The sequence below is a fragment of the Ambystoma mexicanum genome, chromosome 8, assembly GCF_040938575.1.
Source record: "Ambystoma mexicanum isolate Mex_15411 chromosome 8, UKY_AmexF1_1, whole genome shotgun sequence".
NCBI lineage: Eukaryota > Metazoa > Chordata > Amphibia > Caudata > Ambystomatidae > Ambystoma > Ambystoma mexicanum.
Genome location: NC_090929.1, coordinates 1725408723 through 1725433453, shown reverse-complemented (window position 1 = coordinate 1725433453; position 24731 = coordinate 1725408723). Strand labels below are relative to the sequence as shown.

At 51.2% G+C, this 24731-nt stretch overlaps 1 protein-coding gene across 1 annotated transcript in view; it reads left to right on the top strand.

The window, feature by feature from the left end:
* Positions 1-24731, top strand: part of LOC138473367 (zinc finger protein 485-like) — a 275091-nt gene that overhangs the window by 178105 nt on the left and 72255 nt on the right. Inside the window, exon 6 of the mRNA XM_069612055.1 lies at positions 7501-7617. Within this exon, the coding sequence (XP_069468156.1) occupies positions 7501-7617 (117 nt within the window). The remainder of the gene's footprint in view (positions 1-7500; positions 7618-24731) is intronic.

Sequence of the window (24731 nt, the reverse complement as noted above, 5' to 3'; positions counted from 1 at the left end):
TTGCATGAACAGGACTATGTTGTCGGCATAGAGGGATATAATTAGACGGTGAGGTCCTATTTTAAGCCCTCTCTTGGTTTGGCGTTCCCTTAGGCCCGCTGCTAAGGGCTCCATCACAAGGGCGAATATCATGGCGGATAGTGGGCATCCCTGCCTAGTGCCGCGCTGGAGGTTGATATGTGCCGAACGAGTCGACCCGAGAGTGATTGCTGATAGGGGCTGATTATAGAGGAGCGAGACCAGTTTGATAAACTGTTTCCCAAGTCCGAGCTGCAGCACGGCGAACAAAAAGGGCCACTCAACGGAGTTGAACGCCTTTTCGGCATCCAGCAGCACCGCCAATGCCTGCTGTTCGGGGTCGAACTCTGCCAGAACCCCGAACATTCTACATATCCCGAATGTGGTGTTTCGGCCAGGTACGAATCCCGCCTGGTCAGCGAGTACCAGTGCAGGCATTAGCGGGAGAAGCCTATTAGCGAGGATCTTGGCCAGGGATTTTGTTGTCCAGATTAATTAGTGATATGGGGCGGTAGGACTTACAATCTTCGGGAGGCTTGTCTTTTTTGTGTAGTAGTATTACGTTGGCTTCTCTTAATGTCTGTGGGAGAATGCCAGATTCGATCGCTTCTTCGAAGACATTTAGCAGAAGAGGGGCAATGAGAGGGGCGAAGTGTTTATAAAACTCACCAGTTAGCCCATCGGGCCCCGGGGCTTTGGATGGCGGTAGACTTTTAATGGCTTCTTGGATCTCTTCTAGCTTTATGGGCTCGTTCAGCGGCTCCCGAGTTCCCATTCCACCCAGTACAGTTCTGTGTCGTTGAGGTAATTCCGGATCGCATCGGAATCCGCCGGGCTCCCAGCGCTGTATAGATCTTGGTAGAATGCCCTGAAGACCTCGACAATGTCGTCTTCTTTGTGCAGCATATTTCCCTGTGGTGTCCGGATACAGTCCACCCTTGTTGGCCTCCTGTCTGCCGCTATAAGCTGAGCGAGAAGGGCTACAGGCTTCTGGCCTTCACCGTATTGTCTAATTCTGTTATTGTGGCCCAGAAATATAATCTCCCTTTCAGCTAGGTTTCTAAAGTTCAGAAGTTCTTCTTTCAACATCACCTGGATGTGGTCTGTGAGCGGCTTGCTGCTTTTCCAATTCCTTCAGGTGTGTTTCACTGGTCCCTAGCTCGCGTCTGTTAAGTTTCAGGATTCCGTTTTCTTTGGCTAGGCAGACGCCTCTTACATAGCATTTGAGAGATTCCCATAGCACTCCGGCGGAGTTGACGGTGCCTTGGTTAATGTCAAGAAAGGTGTTGATTTCCTCGCTTAGCTCGGTGGCGAATGTTGAATCGGCAAGAGATCTGGGTTTGAAACGCCATCGGGGATGTCGTCTGGTAGTTGGCATGCGGCATTCGAGTATTACCATGGCGTGGTCTGAGAAGGTTTTGGGGAGTATTTGGCATGTGCCCCATTGCCAGTTGCTGTGAGCGGAGACTAGGAGATAATCGATGCAGGAGTTCGTATTATGGACACTTGAGTGGTATGTGTAGTCTCTGGCTTCCCAGTTCTGGATCCTCCATATGTCCGATAGGTCAAACGCTTTGCAGATCTCCTGCACCTGTAGGCTGGCTTTGGGCGGATGTGCGGTTGTTAGCTTTGATTTATCTTTCTGTGAGTCGAGATGAGTATTCAAGTCCCCTCCCCAGATTATGGTAGCGTTTCGCACTTGCGTGAGGCGGGACAGCACCCAGTCAAAGTTGTTTGCACCGTCTGTGTTGGGGGGGGCGCAGGAGTTGATGAAAACCACCTCCTCTGCCTCCACAATGCCCCGAACCAGAAGAGCCCTTCCCTCGTGATCTCTTTCTGTTTGGATCAAGCGAAACCCCAGCGAAGTGTGAAGAAGAATTGCGACTCCCCTGGCGTAGGATGAATATGAAGAGAAGTAGCGATGGCATCCCCAGCTGCGGGCCCACAGATGCTCGTTTTGCGGCAAAAGATGGGTTTCCTGAATCATTGCCACCTCGATTTTGTGGCGTCTGAGTAATTGCAGGATCTTACGTGTCTTGGCCGGGATGTTGACCCCTCTAATGTTCCAGGTTGCTACTTTGAATGTACCAGTGATGTTTTATAAGGCACCTGTTTCGCAGACATACCGGAGGTGGTGTCCCGACACTTGGGACGGCTGGATTGCATGGGAGCTGCGTCAGGCGGGATGGCCCGAGAGGGGCGGCGGCGGGGCTCTGGATGAGGCCAGCGGTTAGGCGACGGCGCATGGTGCGCGTTACGAATGACAACAACAATAAAACAATTTTCCTTACACGGACAACCCCCAACTCGTCCGTTCGGAACCCCCCCAACTGAACACTAGGCGTGCTGTCCATGGGGCGCAGGTGGCCTTCCGAGGCTTAGTCCCCATCCTCCCGTTTGCGAAGATTGTCCTGATGGCTTGATACCTTCTTGCTTTGGATCAGTGTCGCGGGTGTTTGTCACGGCGGGACTCTCCCCGCTCTTTCTCTGTTTGTGGCTCCGGGCATTTGGTTTGCGGATTTACATCCCTGCCGGTCGAGGTACAATGTGGCTTCTTCTGGGGAGTTGAAGTGGGTATTTCCCTCCAGTTGAATGCGAATGCGAAACCTCGCCGGGAAGAGCATCGAGTACGTAATTTGGTTGGCGCATAGTCTGTGTTTCACATGGGTGAACGATCTCCTTTGGGCTTGGACTGACGACGAAAAGTCCGGGTAAAACTGGATGTCATCCGCGTCGAAGTGTAGTTTGCCCTTTTCTCTTGCCATTCTGAGGATGGCGTCCGTGTCCTTGTAGCTTAGGAGCTTGGCAATGATCGGATGGGCAGGGGCTCCCGGAGCAGGTCTTGTTGCAGGGATTCTGTGGGCTCTTTCCACTACGAATATTTGCGACAGGACTGCGGGACCGAATAGCTCCGTGCATAGTTTTTCAATGTGTTCTTCCATTCTGACTGGTAGTTTTCTTTCTCTGACTCCGACTATCCTGATGTTATTACATCTGGAGCGGCCTTCCAAGTCTTCGTTTTGGCGAGTACGGTTTTCATTTGGCCTTCAAGCGTGGAGACATGGGAAGGGAGTGCTGATGTGCCGTCGTCCAGATCTGACACTCTCTGTTCGACTGAGTCGAGCCTGTCACTGTGTTTGTCGAGCCGGTGCTCAACAGGTCCACCTTGGACGAGAGCGAGTCTATCTTGCTGTCCAGGCCGCCTATCCCAGCTTTTAGTTCCATCAGGATTTCTCTAATGTCCGTTTGTTGCTGCAGCTCTACCTCCGATTGATTATTCGGGGATTCTGGGCGGTGTTCCGGCCTGGCCGTTTTAGGCGCTGGGTCTGCATCAAAATTGAGTCTTTTCTGGGACTTGTTTGGCTTCCCCATCTTGAACTTGGCTGTGGTGTCAAGGCTGATTTTCGGGTGTAGCAAAGGCTCAGTCGAGGCGTGCGTGGATGAGGCCTGCAGTGAGGGTTCAGATTTAGCCGCTTTGTGCCGCACAAGGGACCGAGGCCCAGCCGTGCGGGGAATCGCTATGGGCCAAAATGGTGAGGGCACCGCAGAGCGACCCCAATTTGTTGGCGAAGCGTAGTCTCGCCATCCTGCTTGTTTTGCACGCTTCTGTGAGCCCCGCGCGCCTCCCGCCCCTCACCTGTGGTGAGTACGCCTTGCCACTGTCCTACTAATGGCTGGGAGCCGTGACGCCGTTCCCCGGGGCCGGCGGGGCAGCGCCCCGGTTCCGATCGACTCCCACTGTGCCACTTTCTACTGGTGGTGGCCGTGGCAGGTCCCGCGGGCGGCTCCTGTCCGTCTACAAAGGATTTTGGCCAGGTGGGTCGGAGTCGCAGCAGATGTCTCACAGAAGGCGAGTCCGATTCACTCCAGATTTTCGGCAGGAATGAGGTGCAGCGCTAGGATAGAGTATTTCTTGCGGATTTAGTGGTTTTGCCACAGGATTGCCGCGATTAAACAGGATTAATGCGGGAGGAAGCCAGGAGTTCTCAGGGGAGCGGCCATCTTGGTCGGCCCTCTAGCGCCCTCTTTTTTTTGTGCCCTGATGAGGTCGCTAGACACGTCTGATCTATGAAAGCCTCGTCAAAACAGGCTCATCCCTGTTCCTCGAAAACCATCAAGGACCAAATTGACACCCTCGCTCTGGCCCTTGCCGATTTCTGCAACCACTCCTTTGCCTCAGGTTCCTTCCCCTCCTGTCTGAAGCACCCGCTTGTGCACCCTCTTCTCAAGAAACCCACACCTGATCCTTCTTGTCCTGCTAATTACCGCCCAATTTCCATTACTCCCTTCCTGGGTAAACACCTGGAAAAGCTGGCCATCTCTCAGCTTAACCTGAATTCCGATTTTGTTGGCTGTCTCCATGACCACCAGTCTGGCTTCAGAGCGGCCTAAAGCACGGAAACTGCTCGCCTGAATATCTGTGAAGACCTGCTCTCAAACCTTGACTCCAACATTCCCTCTGTCCTCATCCTACCCGATCACTCTTCTGCCTTCGACACGGTCAATCATAGCATCCTGCTCAACCGTTTCCGTAATAACCTGGGTATCACTGATCAGGCTGTGGCCTGGCTGACCTCTTTCCTCTCCGATCGACCCTCCCAGGTCCAATTTTGGGTCCTTCCTTTCATCTATTTCCTCTACCTGTGGTGTTCCCCAGGCGTCTAATCTCTCGCCCTGGCTTTTCAACCAGTACCTGGTAACTCTTGCCCACTGCATTGCCATTTTCTGTTCAAACTTCCAGTGCTGCGCGGGCGACACTCAACTCATTTTCAGGCTGCCCTCAGCCACTTCCTCCCCCTCCCTCATCTCTGATTTGCCTAACTGCCATTCAAGATTGGTGTGCCGCCAATGATCTTTGTCTGAATGCCAGCAAGACAGAGATTCTCCTCATCGGCGCACCTTCACCATCCTTCCCCTCACTCTCTGGCTGGCCTCCCTTGGCACTCCTCCTACCCCCACCTGCAAGGCTAAGAACCTTGGTCATCTTTGACTCTGCACTTTCCTTCTCTGCCCACATCTCTGAGGTCTCTAAAAAGTAAAACTTCCTACTGCACCTCCTCAGAGGTACTCTGCCTTTCCTCTCCTTACCCCAGAAGCTCACCGTCTCCCAAGCTCTGGTTCTCTCTAGCTTGGACTATTGTAACAGCCTCTTTCTAAATCTACCTGCCTCTACCCTCCGCCCTCTGCAACTAATCCAGAACAGGACTGCAAGACTTGTCCTTGGCCTCAAGCCCTGGGATCGTATCTCTCCAGCTCTGAAATCTCTCCATTGGCTCCCAGTGGATGCAAGGATTAAATTAAAAACCCTCTGCATTGTCCACAAGGCTTTCTGGGACCTGGGTCCAAAATACCTTCAGCTATCCATCCGCAAATACCCCCCCTCTCGAGCTCTTCGCTCCTCTACCTCTAACTCCCGCAGGGTCTGTCATTTTTCTAAGAAACGAGCTGGGGGTAGATCTGTCCTCGACTGGGACCTCCCTCTGAAACAGCCTCCCTGCACACTCTAAAACTTGAGGAGAACCATCTCTGGTTCCAGAAGCACCTCAAGACCTTCCTCTTTGCTTCTGCCTTCACCCCCTCCACCCCCCATCTCCCCTGCTGACTCTGCTCCAACTTGGCACTGTGCACCTGGCCACCCCCTGTCCCCTGGGCCCAGGTACCTTCTCACCCTGCCACCCTCATGCACTGGTGACTGTATCTGTACCCATACAGTTCCCCCACCCCATTTTCTTCTTTTTCTGCACTTATTCAGACTTACCCATTCTGCTGCCGTAAACACAGCACTTGCCGCCTGCTGGCTGCACTACCACTGTTTATTGCCTCTATTACCTAGTTAGTTTTATTTATTATTATTTATTTATCTGTCATCCTCTGCTCCACACTTTCCAGTCCCCGCCCGCCTTCCACGCACTTTTCCCTTTCTGATGCACTTGCACGTTCTCAATGTCACTGGGCATAGTAAGATTGTTGTTGTGTTCTCCTCTGTTTCCCCTTCCTCGCCTTCTCGCGCTCTGAAACACTGGTGTATGAGCGCGTTACAAATAAAATATCATTAATTCAAAACTGATGGAGGATGTAAGAGGGACTGAAGAGGAGGTGGAAGAGGGAGCAGAGGATGGAATGAAGGAAATGCTGAGGAATAGAGTAGGGGGAAACTGATGGAGGTGAGAGGGACCAGAGAGGAGGTGGAAGAGGAAGCAGAGGATGGAATGAAGGAGGTGCGGAAACTGATGGGGGAGGCAAGAGAGACCAGCGAGTAGGTGGAAGAGAGCACATAGGATGGAAAGGAGGTGCAGTGGGAGGGAGTATGGGAAACTGATGGAGGAGGCGAGAAGACCAGAGAGGAGGTGGAAGAGGAAGCAGAGGATGGAATGAAGGAGGTGCAGAGGAAAAGAGAAGGGGAAACTGATGGAGAAGATGAGAGGGACTAGAGATAAGGTGGAAGAGGAAGCAGAGGATGGAATGAAGGAGGTGCAGAGGAAGAGAGAAGGGGAAACTGATGGAGGGGGCGAGAGGACCAGAGAGGAGGTGGAAAAGGGAGCAGAGGATGGAATGGAGGTGCAGAGGAAGGGAGTAGGGGAAACTGATGGAGGGGGCGAGAGGAGGTGGAAGAGGGAGCAGAGGATGGAATGGAGGTGCAGAGGAGGGGAGTAGGGGACACTGATGGAGAAGATGAGAGGGACTAGAGATAAGGTGGAAGAGGAAGCAGAGGATGGAATGAAGGAGGTGCGGAGGAAGAGAGGAGGGGAAACTGATGGAGGAGGTGAGAGGTAATTTCAGAATGGCAAGGGGGAACATTTGGCATACACAGAGGGAGAGTAGCAAGACAGGGGGCGAAAGAAAATGTGGTTAAATAATGAGGACGTACACATGGGGGGGCAAAGAAGTGGGGGGGGGCACCTAAGAGGGGGTAGATGGAAAAACAGGGCGGGAGGTTGCTGAAGAGGCAGGCGCACAAGAAAAAGAAAGGCCGAGGATCAGAATGCAAGGTGGAACCTTGGCAAGAGCGTGAAAGAAACCCCAAGAGAGCCAGAGGGTAGTAACAGCTGGTAGTAGCCAAGAGGAGACAGAGGAGGTCTGCAATGTTATGAAACAGTGCAGCGGGGAAAGGCCAAGAGAACCAGAGTAAACCATAGAGAAGATACTGCAGAAGAGCACCCTGGAGACTGGGAGCAAGATGCTATAGAGCAAGCAGCCTCATTACAAGTTGGCTGGTGCAGTAAAAATAATACTGTTACCACTGCATCACTGCATCTCCCAACAACAAGTTTGGCGGAATGGTAATTGGAGGTAAATCCGGCACCCTTCTGCCAAAAAAAACAAAACCGGCAGAATTCCCACCAGATGACGCAAGCCTGAGTGATACTGTACCTTCTAGCTCTAGAGGGAACCCTTAGGGGGAGCGCATGGCTTGGATGTAATGATGGTTTATGCAGAGAGGTGCACAGCCGGCCTTGCATTTATTTCTGGTTTTCTATACAGCAGGGAGTGTGGACACGGGACCAGGAGTAGCTGCGTTCAGGGTCAAAGCAGAGGGCGCCTCTTACTTTATCGATCACGTCCACTCGGATCCAACAGAAGGCAACAGGAGCACCACACGTAAGTAGTGCAGCGCTATCAGTCGAGGTGGAGGGTGGGCCCACATGCAGGGCTCGGGTGGGGACCTTTCTGTACCCTGATATGTAGATACCTGCGCCCCTTTGCCCAAAGCGCCCAGTTTGTGTGTCTCAAAGGGACAAGATCTTCTCTGGATTTGTTCAGCTCTGAGCTTTCTTATCTTTTTGAAGGCTGTTTTTATTCTTTGTCTTTACACATGTAGAACAGTGTTTGCAAGCCTTCTCCAGACCCGTAGAAACATGCCCTGATATCTTCCTGCACGTGGCTGGCTCTTCTGTCTGATCATTCCTGATGCTTCTGCTGCGTCTAGTCTGGTCTGGTCTGGCTGTGCTGTTTTTCCTGGAACTCCTTAGAAACAGCAGAGGCTTCCCCCTTAAAAGCGCAGAACTAGCTCAAAGAGGTCTTGGGGAAGAGTGTATTATGGGGAGGGGCCAGTAGTGGGTAGGAATGGCTAGGGGCTGTCAATGGGTGGATGCAAATCCAAACAATACCCCCAGCACGTGTGTCCCCCCCCCCCCCCTTCACATGCCATCGCCCTGCTAGCGGCGCTTTGGATGACAATAGCTGTGGCATATAGGCAGTGCATAACACACCACCTAAATGTTACAACTGAGAAACGATTGGAGAATCATACCCTGCAGCCTTTATCTCATCATGTGTTACTTTATAAACGTGTGATTTCAGAGCTCTCAGGTTTCAAGTGGCAGTGTCTGAAAAGACCATCTAGTCCTGCGTTTCCCCTCTGCATCCCGGGACTTGTATTTTTTTCTTTTGTGACATTTAGGAAAACCACAAGTCCCAGAATTCCAAGCAAACCCAGGACTGGAGAGCCTTCCACTGCTACTTTCCGAAAAATTCAACTTTTGAACTATCAGTGAGCTCAATCGATCTTCAGAAAAGCATTTGAATTTGCCACTGTCTGCAAAACGTGATTAGCATCCAGCCACTGCAGGCCAGTGCTTATGGTGATACATTCTGATTGGTTTCCATTCCACTGCAAACCAGTGCTTCCGGTGGTACATTCTGATTGGCATCCAGCCATTGCACACCCGTGCTTACGGTGGTACATTGGGATTGGTAGCCAGCCATTGCAAACCAGTGATTACGGTGGTACATTGGGATTAGCATCCAGCCACTGTAAACCAGTGCTTACGGTGGTACATTGGGATTGGCATCCATTCCACTGCAAACCAGTGCTTAGGTGGTACATTGGGATTGGCATCCAGCTCACTGCAAACCAGTGCTTACGGTGTTACATTGGGATTGGCATCCATTCCACTGCAAATCAGTGTTTACATTGGGATTGGTAGCCAGCCACTGCAAACCAGTGATTACGGTGGTACATTGTGATTAGCATCCAGCCACTGCAAACCGGTGCTTACAGTGGTACTTTGCGATTGGCATCCAGCCACCGCAGACCTGTGCTTACGGTGGTACATTGCGATTTGCATTCAGCCACCGCAAACCAGGGCTTGCGGTGGTACATTGGGATTAGCATCCAGCCACTGCAGACCCGTGCTTACGCATCCAGCCACTGCAGGCACTTATTGCCAAAAAGTTGTTAAAGAGGATAACTTTAAAAAGACACTATGGAGATTCAAAAAAATTACACCTATAAAAAGAGTTATATTCTGTGAGTGTGGAAAAAGGTCAGGAAGATTTACCAGTTCTGTGAACATCTTACCTAACGGGCATATTCCAACTAACTTATAGACCATGGAGCAACTGGAGGTAGAGCGGGACACCCACTAACAATCGGATTACACCACCCCCAAAGGTCTAACAGTAATGCTGCTGTACAAGAGGGGAGAAAACAGAGCATGAAAGCAATCTAATAAAAGGCGTCTTATTTCCCTCTCAATTTTACTACCCCCTGAAGTCCTGTTTAATAATGAAACCCCTTTTGCAAAAACAAGGCCCAAGACCATTTAAATCACAAGATATCTTTCAGCCTATAAAACCCCCGTTGGAGAAAGCTTGGTGGAAAAGTGACACGACAAGGTAAAACTCCAAAAACAGATGCATCTCTTGTCACAGATGTCCTCAATAATTCAGAAAGGTTTGGGAATGTAATCTCAATTTAAGCACTTGTTCAAATTTGTATTCCAGGAAGGCCAAATTAAGAGGTTCTGTGGTATAATCCTAGTCCAGGGCTCCCTATTCCCCTGAGCGTTGTGTGCCAGGACTAGAGCAGGATAACACCAGGAATGAGCACCTTCAGGCAGTAACCTTCTCTGTATCACTGCCGCAGGAATCTTCTAATGGCAACCAGTTCTAATTCTGATATCCCCAAAGATAATAAAGGTCAAGGTGTGTCTTCATCTCTTTCTCCTTTCTACGCCCCCCTTTTCTCGCTCTCTCGCTCTCTCTCGCTCTCTTTGCCCCTGTTTCTCACTATTTCTTCTCTCGCCTACTCTTTCCCTTACTATCTCCTTCTGCTGGACCTCTCGTCTTCTCTTCACTGTCTCCTGCCCTTATTACTCTTCTTTTTCGCTCGCTCACAGTTGTCCTTCCTACTGACTCCCCCTGAGCTCCTATTGTCATTTCTCTCCCTCTCTACTTCCACCCTTCTCTCTGTCCTTTCTACACTCTCCATGGCCCTCTCTCAGCTCACTGCATTCTTTTCACGCCTACTCTTTTCTTTACTCTTTCTCCTGCCTCCCCTTCTTCACATGTCCTCTCGACTCTTTTGTCCTTATTACTCTGCTCTGTCGCTCTTAATTCCTCCCGATCTTCCTTTCTCATGTCTCCCATCACCTCCTATTCTCACTGCTCTGTTCTCTCTCTCTGCCTGATCTTCCTCACTCCTCTCTCTCTCCCTGTTTCTCACTGCTCTGTTCTCTCTGCCTGATCTTCCCCACTCCTCTCTCCCAGTTTCTCACTGATCTGTTCTCTCTGCCTGATCTTCCTCACTCTTCTTTCTCTCCCTGTTTCTCACTGCTCTGTTCTCTCTGCCTGATCTTCCCCACCCCTCTCGCTCCCTGTTTCGCTACACCGAAATAATCAGAACAGCAGCAAACCCGCAAAAGGAAATGTTCAAAATCATTAATGAACTGAAAAGCCCATCTCATGCAGCAACATGCTCATACCTTCACAAGAGCTCTGCAATGACACTGAGAACTCCTTCAGAAGCAAAATCCAGAATGACATCAACGTACATAGCTCAGCTAAAACTAACGATACAGATAAAGAAATCCAGAGTTTAATCACTTCAGAACATTTCCTGAAGAAACCTTCCGCAAACTAGTGAATTAGAGTAAGAAAGCCGAATCACCGAATAACCCCGGTCCACCAAATGTCTTCAAAAGCCTACCTGGCAAAGACACCCCAGTCCTCTATTTCCTAAAATGGATGAACCGATCGTTGGAAACAGGAATTGTATCAAGGGCCCACAAAGATTCCTGCATGAAGAGCAGATGCCCTACATTACTCCGCGCTGGAGAGCTATATATACACAAAGAATCCTCGGAGCAATCGACCAATCGTAGGTCGGTTTCAGAAGGAGCCCTCCTTTCCATTTCAGATTGTTCTTAAATAGAACAACAGGAATCCAGCATCAATAGCGCTGCAATGGATATAATCCTTCTGCGCAGACCGAACAGAAGCAACCAATCTACCTCCTGTCATCTCGGCAATAAGAACAGTTGGCTGCTTCCATTTTCCCACAAGAATCAAGGCTCCCACCAATTATTTTCAACATATACATGGCTCCCCTCATTTAACAAATAACATGTTACAGCTATGCAGTGACACCCAACTTATTTTCAAGGTAACAACTGACATGGAGTATAACGACTCCCTCACTAACTGCCTCAATGAGATATACTTCTGGATGACCAACAGCAACCTGAAACTAAATCCAAAAAAACAGAAGTCATTGCCACTCCAAACAACAACCGTAGCTTGTACCACTTCCCTGGCCCTCAGAAATGGAACCAAGACCTTAAACGTGAGAAATTAATCGGGGAATTGTGAGAAACCTGACTGCGTTCTCTCACCTACTCGCCCGGGATCCTCTGTTCAGGTGGCCAGAGAAGGGCCATAGCTTATGGATCCCCACTCTGTGGGTGGACAAGCGAGGGAGGATCACCTGAGTGGAGGGTCACGGGGGATTGGGCAGAAAAAACCAGAGGGTGAGAAACCCCTTCCTCCGCTTTCATCGGATATTTGCAAACCAATTCCATCTCCCCCCCCCCCATTTTGGACAAATATTAGAAAGAAGAGGAGGCAACCGAGAGTAGTGAGTATTACCTGCATGAAACCCCTTGAGAAACAAAAGAAAGACTGTCACCTACAGTGGTTGTCCCATTAATAGGGTCAGTCGGGGTCAGACATTTCACACTGACTACTCACACCTGACTCCACTTGACTCATATGTAAAGTGTAAAAGGTATAGTTTTGCACAGTCGAGGAGCGAGCTGCGAATCCTGTAGGAAGCCGAGGAGCCAAGGAGCAGTGAGCTGAAGGGAGAGGAGCTGGAGGATCGAGAGGAGAGCGCCACACCACTGGGCCGGTACCTGTGAGGGGCTGCAGCATGGATAGGGAGCAGTGTCTCCAGTGAGCTGGACTGAGGCAACCTGTGTCCTGCTGGTGGCGTTCTTGTTCCCTTAGGATGTGTGCCAGTCCCAAGGGGGTCTGAGCGGCAGGTGGTGAGACCCTGACCTCAATCCCGAGAGGACTGCTCACCGACGCATTGTTACCCAGTGAGTTTCACAGGGGAAGTGATGAAAAACTCAGGAGCGTGCGACTAGCTGGAGCGGATCGGGAGAAAAGACAAAAAGTGCAAGCGGCATGAAGCGGAAGCAAGAAAGTAAAAGGAAAGCGAGAGAAAGGTGCGGAGAGGAAGAAAAAAGGCTTGAAGATGAATGAGAATGGTGCAAGTGACCCGAAAGTGAAGTGAAGTGAAGGTGCAAGTGAATCCCAGTGAATGAAACAAGTGTCAAAAGGCACGGAAAGGAAAAGGACAGGTGTAAGCGTGCCCGAAAGCAAAGAAATGAATGCGCAAGAGGCACAGTGAAGAGAAAGTGAACCCAAAGGGAAGGTGCCGGGGCACGGCAAGCTGAGAGAAAGCAAGACAAAGAAGGTGCACGTGAGCACCACCAAGTGAATGATAACCAAGGGGTGCAGGAAGCACCTGGAAAAGGAAAGGATAGAAGAGAGGCAAGTCCAGGAAATACAGACAGGGGGCAGATCTATTTCCTTGGCTGGGGCCTCCCGCCTGGAACAGCCTCCCTGCCGCTCTCAAACTTGAGCAGAACCACCTCTGGTTCCAGAAGCAACTCAAGACCTTCCTTTTTGCTTCCGCCTTCTTTCATCCTCTCCCCTGATGATGCACCTGACTGCTCCGCTCACTGGTCACCTCTTCACCCTCTGAACTTGGGCCCAGGCTCCTGCATGTCCAGTTGCCCTTGCACTGCCTCCGGAATCCCCAGCACTTAAGGGTCTGTATCTGCAACCCTATAGCCCTTTCTCTCTGCACTTATGATCCACCCGCTGACTGCACTTGTGAGTTAACTGCATTTCCCCCTTCCCCTGCCCCTGGCACTTCTCCCCTTCTCTTCCCCACACTTGCACGATATGAATGACACAAGGCCTAGTAAGATCGTTATTTTGTCCTCCCTTGTTTTCCCCTCCATGTCTTGTTGCGCCTAGAAACACTTGTGTACAGACACGTTATAAATGCCACATCATATCATATATATCACAGAGAGGGGCCAAAGATCAGAGTGATCTTGCTTCGGATGAGCCAAGAACCTAGCGTTTTTGAAAGTCTCTGCTATTACCCCATGGGAAGGTTGTATGTGAAAGGAACTGTATACAAGAGAGAGGCACATCTTGACAAGTTGAAGAGGCCTAAGTTTGGCGAAGGGAACCCTGAGTGGCCTAAGAGAAACTGTGCTGTTAAATTGAACTTGTGTTTAAAACTGAATGGGACTTAAGCTTGGGGGAAGCGAACCCTACGTGGCCTAACGAGGTGAACTTTTATTTGGTGTAACAAGGAGGCATACGCTTGGGGGAAGGGAACCCTACATGGCCTAACGAGGTGAACCTTTATTTGGTGAAACAAGGAGGCATACGCTTGGGGAAGGGAACCCTACATGGCCTAACGAGGTGAACTTTTATTTGGTGAAACAAGGAGGCATACGTTTGGGGAAGGGAACCCTACGTGGCCTAATGAGGTGAACTTTTATTTGGTGAAACAAGGAGGCATACGCTTGGGGAAGGGAACCCTGAGACACCGGAGAGAAACTGTTATTTTTGTTTGATTTGAAACTTGGAAGGAGTGAAGCTTGGGGAAGGGAATCCCCAGGAACTAAAGACATTGGGACGTGTTAAACACATTGGGACTTGTTCAACAGAGTGTAAGAACATTGTGCAGACAAGCTGATGAACAACTTCTTTTTGATTGTGCTGAACATTGACTAAACTAACCAAGACACACTTGGTGAGAAGACCAGTTGAGACCAGCCTTGATATATATTTCTGTTTGAATCACTATTTTTCCTTTGAAGAGACTTCCTACCACATTTTATCAGAGAGTGAGGGATGCATAGGTTTAGACACAGACGGATTTTGGTTTTGGACTTTCAGACTTTGACGGCTCTTAGAAACATCAGTTGAGGGAACCATCCCTTTACAGTTAGGGCCAGTTTGGTATTACACCAACCCCAGCATTGTAGTAAATAAAGGTTTTGGAACTATAACGCTTGAGTCTGTGTCTCTCTTGATACTATGCCTGTCTCACAGATTCCTCATGGACACTGGACTCTCACTTGAAGCACAAGTCAACGCAATGGTATGAAAATACTTCGACCTATGATCAATCAGATGCATCTTTTCATATCTCAGCCACCCATGCAGGACCCTCACCATAATCTTACTGATGCCTATTGTCAAGAATAGATTACACAAACGGCCTATAACTAGGAATGCCTGCATCCAAAACACTAGGCAACACTTCTACTAAGACTAAACAGGAGAGAACATTTCCCCCCCCCACCTCCTGTTTTGAGAAGCCTACACTGGTTACTAGCAAAGAAAAGACATAACTTCAATGCTCTCTGCATCGCTCACAGAGCACTGCGTGGACAGGGAGCGGAATTCTTTCATTGAAAAATCCCGATCTACCAACCACAAAGCACTTTTACTTCTAGCAACCTGTTAGGGAGAATTCTCATTCTATGGCTAATTTCCCTTACCTAGTGAGTCCCCCAGCAGCTTTGCTGGATTTCTGGAGTTTATTTTTTTCCACTTGGTAAGAGTGTGAGCTTTTCCCCCACTCTTACCTGTGTTTTGCCATGTGTATTTCTACTGTTTTTGTGATTGTGTACTCTGGAGTACACCACTTCAGTAGCTCCCTTCTTTTGTGTTACTCAGCACCTTCAGTGCAGTGACACAGGGTTGTCTTTTAGACTTCCCACTGACTCCATTTCTGGGGCTGACTACTGTCCCTCAGAAAAGGGTAAAGTTGCTATTAACTTTACATAGTCATTTAACAGATCCAGTACACCCCATCTTACATGGAGTATTGGAAAGGGTTAATCCGTAGACCTTTTTATCTGTACCTCCTGGAGCATTGTTTCACTCCTTTAACATTAAGACTTGGCTGGTGGCAGTTGTATCTACTCTAATTTTCCTACCGCGGTTATATTACATAACGTGGTATTGTTTTAGGCTATTTTAGTAGCCTTGAACTTTAAACCCGCTAGCCCAAATACTTTTTATTTCAGCTCCGGTTGGGTTTAATCGCCATTTCTTTTTGTTAACATCCTTCTTGGGTCTGTCTTTGCGCTGCAAACCAGGTTTGCCTCCTTTGTTCGCCGACCTTTGGTGGGCTTCTGACCAGAAGCCCTCCTTTGTCGTCTGGGTGTCTAGGTGGGCTGAATGTGAGGGAGGGGTGTAGTCACCCCCTGCACAGGGTCTCCTTGGAGACCCAAGTCGCACTTTGTGTTGATTGGCTGAGGTGGTTGTCCGGGCTGGATAACCCCCCTGCTGAGTGATTGACAGCCAGGCTTTGTGAATGGGGGATTTTGGCATAAAAGGCAGGAATCTTGGGCTAGAAGGCAGTCGCCTCTGGAACTACAAGGAACTGAAGAGAAGCGGAGAAGAAGACGGCTGCTGCAACCCCGAGTCCCGGTGAAGCCCTTCTGCTGTTCTGAGCTATCTACCCCTTCAACGACTAAGAGAAGATCCAGTCCGGAGTCGTCTTCCCTTAAGCCTGGTGGGATCAACCAGCTCGTCTTTTCTTCAGTCAGAGAATCCTCTGCTGGGTCGAAATCACTGCTGTGCTGTAGTGGTCCGGATAGCCATCAGAAGAGCCCTCTTCTGATTTAAAGGACCTTTTATTCATTGTCTTTTTCGCTGCTGCTGGCCTCATCCCTTGGTAGTGCAGATCGCTCCAGACGTCGTCCTTCTTGTCCCCACGACTGAAGCCGCAGGAACCGGCTTCAGTCGTGGGGAACTACCAGGATCAACTGCCGTGGCACCAGCTTTAACCAATGGAATAAGGTACTGTGCACACTTGGTCATTCTCTCCGTCTGACCAGTCGGAATAGGGGTGAACCCTTTTCCTCCACGAAGATTTGTTCTTTCTTCCCTCCTTCTTATAACTTTTCCTTCCATTTGACAATCTTTACGAACTCTTGGCATCTCAAATCTTGAACTGTTCAACGTGTGATCCTCGGCAACTGAGCATCTGCTCCATTGACACTGGCGGAGGCCTATTGACTTTAATCTGTATCTTTGAATAAGTCCTCGAGTCTCCTTGCCTTGAAAAAGTATTGCCTTTTCATTTTTATTTACTTTTCCCTTGTTTGAAATTCTTAAGTACAAAGTGTGTTTTAACTTCGTGAGCATTTCTATCCGCGGATACGCGTTAGTATCGCAACACCGGTCTGTCAAATCCTAATGTACTTACCTTGAATTTACTGGCACAAGTGGAATTGGTTGTGTGTAGTGTATTTTACGTGTGGTTTTGAATTTATAGGAGTGAAGTGTTTTATAACAGATGGTCTAAAAATAAATGTACTTCTCCAGCAAGGGGTCTGGCATGGATTCACATGCTCATGAATATTCCCCGTCGTCAGGCTGGTAATCCTCGGTAAAGAAAAAATCAGTATCGGTTTCGTTTCTGATCTGTCTTTCTTAGTAGTAACCAATCACTGATCTCCGGGTCATACTGCCCCCAGCCAATGACTGCCCTCTCCCTAAGCCCTGCCTCTGGCAGCCATCCTCAGATTTTTACCGCACGCTCAAGTGTTGGGAGTCCTTGTGTTAAGCTCTCGAGTTTTTTACTGCGTTTTCACGATTTTTCAGGAGATTTTCTCATTTTTTCAGTTTAATCGAGCCTCAAGCTCCACTGTTTCTACTTCCGATAACAGGGACCCGTTTCGGAATTCTCTACGCCCCTCAAGGGTGAGTTTACACTTCTCGGAGGATTCTGGAAGATCTGCGGCCTACCTCAACATGGCCCAGGACACAAGGGGTGCTCGACGCCCGGATCCAAGCTGTTCAGGAACTGCCCTGAACGAGCATTCGCGATGTCTCTACTGCCTCCATGGGGACAAGACGCACGTGGAGAAGGACTGTGCGTTCTGCAAGAACCTTTCGGAACGGACCAAACAAGATCGTTGTTCCTGCCTCGCCACCTGGCTGGAGAAGGGCACAGCAAGTGAGAAGGCGAAGAAGTCGTCTGAGCGGGCATCTAAGTCCTTTGAGGGCACCCCGGCGACGGGGGCCCAACAGAAGGCCAAGCACCGCGAGTCTGCAGGCTCTGGGAGCACCGAAAGGTCGGGCTCTTCGGTTGCCAAGCAGGGCGCTACTTCCCCGGCATGTTCCACCATGAGCCAGCGCTCTGGGTCGGGGAAGAGGAAGTCCGAGAACCCGGGTAGGCCGCTGGAGCGGACCCGGTCGATCTCAAAGGGGGAGCGAGGCGTTGACCCTCCCCCCCCCCCCAAGGCGAAGGCCCAGGACGCACCTAAGGTGGTGAGGGCCTTGATCCACCCGGCTAAGGCCGCTACCGAAGTGGTCTCTGTGACCCTCGCGGAGCCGGCTGAGACTACACCAATGAAAACGGCCTCTGGGCCCAGAGTATCCCTGCTGCTGCGGAGGGATCCTCTTTCCAGCCCATCGCTAAGACCCCCGTGAAGCCCCCGGCTGGAAAAAGAGGGGGGGGGCGGTGGCCGTTACAGACTCGGAATCAGCCTCTGAGGAGGAACAGGTGGAGACCGAGAGGGGCCTCAACGAAAGGTCCATAGGCCTCGACGAGAGGTTCATAAACCTCAACGAGCGGTTCGAGAAGGTTCGATCCCAGGGGACGGTCCCTGCTGACATGATCGAGGATAGCGACGAGGACGACGAACAGGGCCCACTAGAGCGGCCATCCCGTCCGTCACAGCCATTGCCCAAGCCCCAGGATAGCTTGGCGGCCATTTTGTTGGCAATCCAATCCTTATGTACCGAGATAAGGACGAGATTACCACGCACCCCGACGGAGGAGCCAGAACCAGGCCTGTCGGGAAGCCCTCCGAACAAGCGGAGGAGAGTCCACCCCGCTCCGCCCTTTGTGCCTGCAAGACCGGTGGACCCCTCATCCCCCTCGCCGGGAGAGGATACGGCGACGGGGACGGACGAGGACGGCGGCGATGACACAGCAGACATCCCGTCGTCACCCCCCGCCCCCGCAGGCGTCCCCAGCCGACGAGGTTGGCTCTTTCCACGCCATGATAACCAGGGCATCCGAGACATTCCAGCTCTGCCCTGAAGAACAGAAAAAGGAGGGGTTTCTGTACCAACGACGAGAGGCTAAGAGGAAGACGGTCCTCGCGGTACCTTTACTCGACGACATCTGGGACGAGGGGCTTGCTGTCCTCAAGAACCCTGCCACGACACCCGCCAAGAGGGACAAGTACGAGAAGAAGTACCGAGTCCCCGATGCCGCCCCATTGTGCCTCAGGGCCCAGCCCACGCCGGACTCGGTCGTCTCGGCAGCAGCTAAGAAGAAGGCAGCGGGCGCGGCGGCCTCAATTTCCACTTCCCCGCCGGACAGCGAGGGTAAGAAGTTGGACTCTATGGGACGACGAGTCATCTCGTCGGCGGCGACGACGATTAAGGTGGCCAATGCCTTAGCGATCGTGGCCCGCTATGACAGGGAGTTATGGTTCAAGATATCTTCCCCTGCTAGATTTCCTGCCTGATGACAAAAGGGCGGAGGCCCTAGAAATTCTGCAGGAGGGCGAGGTGGCGTCGGATCACGCCATTACGGTGGCAACGGACATTGCCGATACCGGATTTCGCCAACTGGGCAACGGAGTTTGCCTCCGACGACGAGGATGGCTCAAGGCGACAGACTTTCGCCAGGACGTCCAGACCAGAGTGTTGGACATGCCGTTCGACAGCAACAACCTCTTTGGTAAAGCGGTGGATGAGTCTCTACAGGCCATCAAGACCGACTCGGAGATGGCCCGGGCCCTTGGGGTGCTTCAGCAGCGACGGCCCTTTCGGAGCTCTGGGGGCAGACAGGGTGCCTCCAAAGGATCCAGCAGTGGCTCCTCCACCTACCGCCAGGCGGCCCGCTCATCTTCCCAGGAGGCCTACAGAGGTCGCGGCAAGCAAGGGGGTTCCTGCCGTCGGCGGCAAGGCCGCTTCCAAGCAAGACTGACCCGGCCGGGTGGTCGGGCCCCCACCGAAGCACCCCGGTGGGAGGCCGACTGACGAAGTTCGTCAGGGTGTGGGAGTCCATCTCCACCGATCGTTGGGTGTTGGACATGCTGGCCAACGGGCGCTCGCTGGAATTCCTAAAGAAGTGCCCTTGCATTGCTCCCGTGGCCAGGAAGGAGAATCACGTCCCTCAACTGCTGTTGGCGGTAAAGGCGATGTTCAAGAAAGGTGCCATCGAGCTCGTCCCCAGGAGGCTCCGGGGCTCTGGAGTATACTCTAGGTACTTCCTCGTCAGAAAGAAGACAGGCGGTTGGCGCCCCATCCTGGACCTGCGTCGGTTAAACAAATACATCAAGGTTAAACAAATACATCAGTGCGCAGAAATTCAGGATGGTCAGCCTCCAGCACGTACTGGGACAGCTGGAGGAAGGCGAGTTCCTATCGTCGCTGGACCTGGAGGATACTTACTTCCACATCCCCATTCTAAAAAGGCACAGGAAGTTCCTCAGGTTCGTGGTTCAAGGATGCCACTACCAATTCAGAGCCCTGCCGTTCGGATTAAAGTCGGCACCCAGGGTTTTCACCAAGTGCCTGGCACCAGTGGCGGCGCGGCTGCGCCTGCAGGGGATCCACGTCTACCCCTACCTGGATGACTGGCTAATCCGGGCAAGGTCAAAGGAACTCGCCGTTGATCATACGGCGAGGACCATCCGGTTGCTCACGGAGCTGGGGTTCTCCATCAACTACCCCAAATCCCACCTGGTTCCCTCGCAAGTAGCACTGTTTTTGGGGGCGAAGCTCGATACAGTGGAGCAATTGGCCTCCCCTTCAGAGGAGAGGACCAAAACCATCCTGGGCAAAGTACGGCGACTGTTAGCCACGGACGTGGCCAGGGCGAGGTCCATCAAGTCCCTTCTCGGGATGATGTCCTCATGCATCTACCTTGTACCCTTTTGCAGACTTCGGATGCGTCCGCTACAGGAGTTTCTCGATGCCCGCTGATTTCAGGCGGGGGCTGCTTCGAGGACAGGATCCCCTTCGACGACGAGTTCCGTCAGGCGATCCTATGGTGGGGCGCCCGGGCTCACCTCACGACGGGCACGGACTTTCAAACCCCGGCGTTTCAGGAGACGGTGACTACGGACGCCTTTCTGGAGGGTTGGGGTGCCCACACCGGAGATCTCCACGCAAGAGGCCTTTGGCTCCCGGAGGAGAGGTCTCTTCACTTCAACATCTTGTAGCTCTGTGCACTGTTCTGGGCGCTCAAGTCGTTCCTCCCGTCCCTCAAGGACAAAGTGGTGAGGATCTTCACCGACAACACCACCACGATGTTCTACATACGGAAGCAGGGGGGCACCAGATCCCCCAGCCCTATCCAAGGAGGCCCAGGATCTGTGGCACTGGGCCGTCGCCCAGGGGATGTTTCTGGTTCCCTTCCACCTGGCAGGAATAAAAAACACCATTGCCGACTCACTCAGCAGGGAGCTGCGCTCGTGCCACGAGTGGGAACTGCACCAGGATCAAGTGGATCGACTCTTCCAACGATGGGGCAAACCCCAGATCGACCTGTTCGTGACGAACTAGGTTCGCCAGCAGGTTCCCACAGCCGAGGAGCATGGGCGATGCTTTCTCGTTCCCTTGGGACGGCCTGTTTCTATACGCGTTCCCTCCATTGCTGTTGCTGCTCCGCCTCATCAGCCAGCTCAAGAAGTCGAGGTGCAGTATGATCCTTGTCGCACCGGCGTGGCCGAGGCAGGTCTGGTTCCCGGACCTTCAGAACTTGTCAACGTCCCCGCCAGTCAGGCTGCCGGCGGACGCGGATCTTCTCTCCAGAGAAGGAGGCGCCATTCTACACCACGACCCACAGTCGCTGAACTTGCAGGCCTGGCTCCTGCAGCACTAGAGTTTGGAGGGTACGATATCCCGGCTGATTGCAGAGAGGTTCTTGCAAAAGCCAGGGCGTCCTCAACTCAAGTGTCACGGTCATAAATGGAAGAGGTTCTCTGTCTGGTGCCGTGCACAGAAGATTAACCCTCTGCGGATTACGGCCCCTCAAGTGCTGCCGTACTTGCTGTCGCTGGCCAAAGCTGGACTGGCTCACGCCTCCATATAAATACATCTGGCTGCCATCTCCCGATATACCAGGACTACGGGACGGGCGTCCTTGTGGTCTCATCGCCTGGTAAAGGAATTTATGAAGGGACTATTCCGATCATTCCCGCCGGTGAAGGCCCCTGCCCCGACGTGGGAACTTAACGTGGTGCTGACCAGGCTCATGGGAGCCCCATTCGGGCCTATGCATTCAGCGCCTTTGAAGTTCCTGTCATGGAAGACCGCGTTCCTCGTGGCCATCACCTCTGCACGACGAGTGGGAGAGATTCGGGCCCTATATTGCAAGCCTCCATACTTGACTTTTCATGACACAAGGGTAGTGCTTAGGACGCACCCCTCCTTCATGCCCAAGGTGCTGTCGGACTTCCACCTCAACGAGCGATTGGTGCTACCAATTTTCTTTGCGTCGCCTTCGACGCTGGCCGAGAGGACTTTGCACTCGCTGGATGTAGCAAGAGCGCTGAAGTTCTACGTGGACCGCATGATGAGTTCTCGGAAGACGTCACAGCTATTCGTGAACTTTGGGTCTGTGAATCAAGGGAAGGCTCTCTCGAAGACTTCCATTTCCAGATGGCTCTCCGGCTGCATCATGCATTGTCACCGGTTGGCAAACCGACCGCTGCCTGACCGTCCGAGAGCCCATTCGACCAGAGCGATCGCTGCTACCACGGCGTTCCTGTCTGGTGTGCCCCTGCTGGACATCTGCAGGGCTGCTACGTGGAGGTCGACGCACACCTTCACAAGATTCTACTGCGTGGATCGGGACTCCAGGGAGGAGTCCAGGGTCAGCCAAGCAGTGCTGCGCAACCTGTTCGCTTAAGGTGAGCCTGGTGAGGAGGTAAGAGATGCTTGATGTTGAGTTGTTGTATTGCTTAATGTTGAGCCTGTTGCCACCTCCCGTGGTTGTGAATGTGTATACTGCTATGTATTCTTTTATTCATGAGCGTGTGAATCCATGCCAGACCCCATGCTGGAGAAGGAACAAGTTACTTACCTGTAACTGTTGTTCTCCAGCATGGGTCTGGCATGGATTCACATGCGAACCCTCCCACCTACTCCTCTACGGCTCTTCACTTGGTCATACTGCCACTTTACGTGCTACCAAATCTGAGGATGGCTGCCAGAGGCGGGGCTTAGGGAGAGGGCAGTCATTGGCTGGGGGCAGTATGACCCAGAGATCAGTGATTGGTTACTACTAAGAAAGACAGATCAGAAACGAAACTGATACTGATTTTTATCTTTACCGAGGATTCCCAGCCTGACAGGGAATATTCATGAGCATGTGAATCCATGCCAGACCCATGCTGGAGAACAACAGTTACAGGTAAGTAACTTGTTCCTTATATTTTTCTACCTGAAACCTTGAATCAGTGTTTTCTTGAGTCACAGTAATTGTGGTCCCTTTGTGTAATCGCTACTACTGCTCATATACTCTTGAGATAAGCCTGGCTGCTCCACTACTGCTACCACTTTAATAGTGTAGTACAGGCTTGTACCAAAGCTGAACTTGTATTACCACTTGTATTAATTGTGTGTAGTGGTCCCTAAGGGCACTGCACATGATTCTGCCTAACACAACCACATACTTATTGATCTATGCACTACAAGAAAAAAATATGGAAGTCCACATTTTTCCATCCTTCTAGCAAAACTGTGGAACTCTGTCCCGAAAGAAATATGGACAACAGAAGCCATCTAATGTTTCGAGAACTCGTCAAAACCTGTCTTTTCAACATACCAGAACAGAGAACTATTCACAAATCGTAGAAAGACAAACCACCTACAATAGGCACCCACAACACTCCTCCAGAACCCTGCACATCACCCTTTTAATAAACGGCACATCATAATGAACACATGGATGAAATGTTTACAAGGAACAGGGCACGTTTCACCATAGCACAGCAGCCCAGTTTGATAGGGTCAGAGACACGTCCCTGTCGGAGGCAGGAACTGTTAGGCAGAATTGCATGCAGTACCCTTTGGGACCACCACATACAATGAGGACTACAGGTGTAAGCAAACCCAACCTTTGGTATAAGTCTGTACTACAGTTTTATGGTAGCGAGCTGAGCAGCCAGGCTTATCTCAAGAGGGAATGTGAGCAGTACAAGAGGTTACACAGAGGTCTTACAATCACAGTGGTTCAAGTAGACACTTGCACTGAAGGTTTCTTGGTAAAACACTTATTAATTTATTACACAATCGTTTAGAAAACATTCACTAGAAAGAGGCAACTTAATATCATACACAAATACACTTCAGTACCAAACCAATAAATTAGGCTCCCCCGAAATAGGAGCAAAATGGCATTTCTGTCACTTTTAAATAGAAGGACAAAGGCACAAGTTAGCAGAATAGATCACAAATACTTTCTTAGGCAGTGCAAATAGTTTCAGTTCACTAGAGGACTCGATTCAGTTCAATAGGCCTAGGCCAAAGTCAATGGACTAGTGTCTTGGATAGCAAAGAGCAGTTCTTGAAGTAAACAGTAAAGTCTTTGCCAAAGTTCTCAGAAGTAGTTTGTACGAAAAAGAATCGTATGTTGGGTCACAAGCTGATTAGGTCTGCAAGTTGGGAAAGTTCCGCAAACTTTCACTGCGAGAGGTAAGTTCTCTCAATCGGGTTGGCACAGTACCTTAATATGAACAACAAGATGCAGCAGAAGACCGTGGTTCCTGGCAGTTCCTGCAGATCTCACTGTTCCTGAGCCTCAGTCATGAGGACGTCGGGGTACTCCTGCACTGCACTCCTGCACTGCACGGGATCGTTGAAAAACGTGGACAAAATGGAGTCACTTCAGTTCCAGCAGCTGTAATTCAAGCACACAAGCTGATGTCCTTTCCCCTGGTTAATCCTAACCAGCTCCGAGAATGGTATCCAGGTGGCTTATGAGTTGATTGGTCCCACCAACTCAAAGGAAGACGTCCTCCTTGAAGGGGCTTCTCTGTCGAGATGAACTTGGCAATTCAGACCAGCAGCAGGGCTTCACCGGGCAACCCAACGGTCCAGGAGTTGCAGCAGCTGTCCTCTTCCAGCTGGTCTTTGGTTCTTTCGTTCTAGTGGTCGACTCTCCTTTCCAGTCCACGAGACTCGCCTTTTAAACAGTTTTCTCCCTTTCATTCCAGCCTAGCTGTCACTCACTCAGCAGGGTGGCTGTCGTTGCCGGACAGTCAGCCAGCCAATCACGCCATAGTGCATTTGGGTCTCCTAGGAGACTAAGCACAGAGTTTCGACACCTCCCTCACTTCCTGCCCACCCCAGTCAGATGGACGCCAGAAGCGGTCTTCAGTCCTGAAGCCTGCCAAAGGCTTAAAAACAAAGGG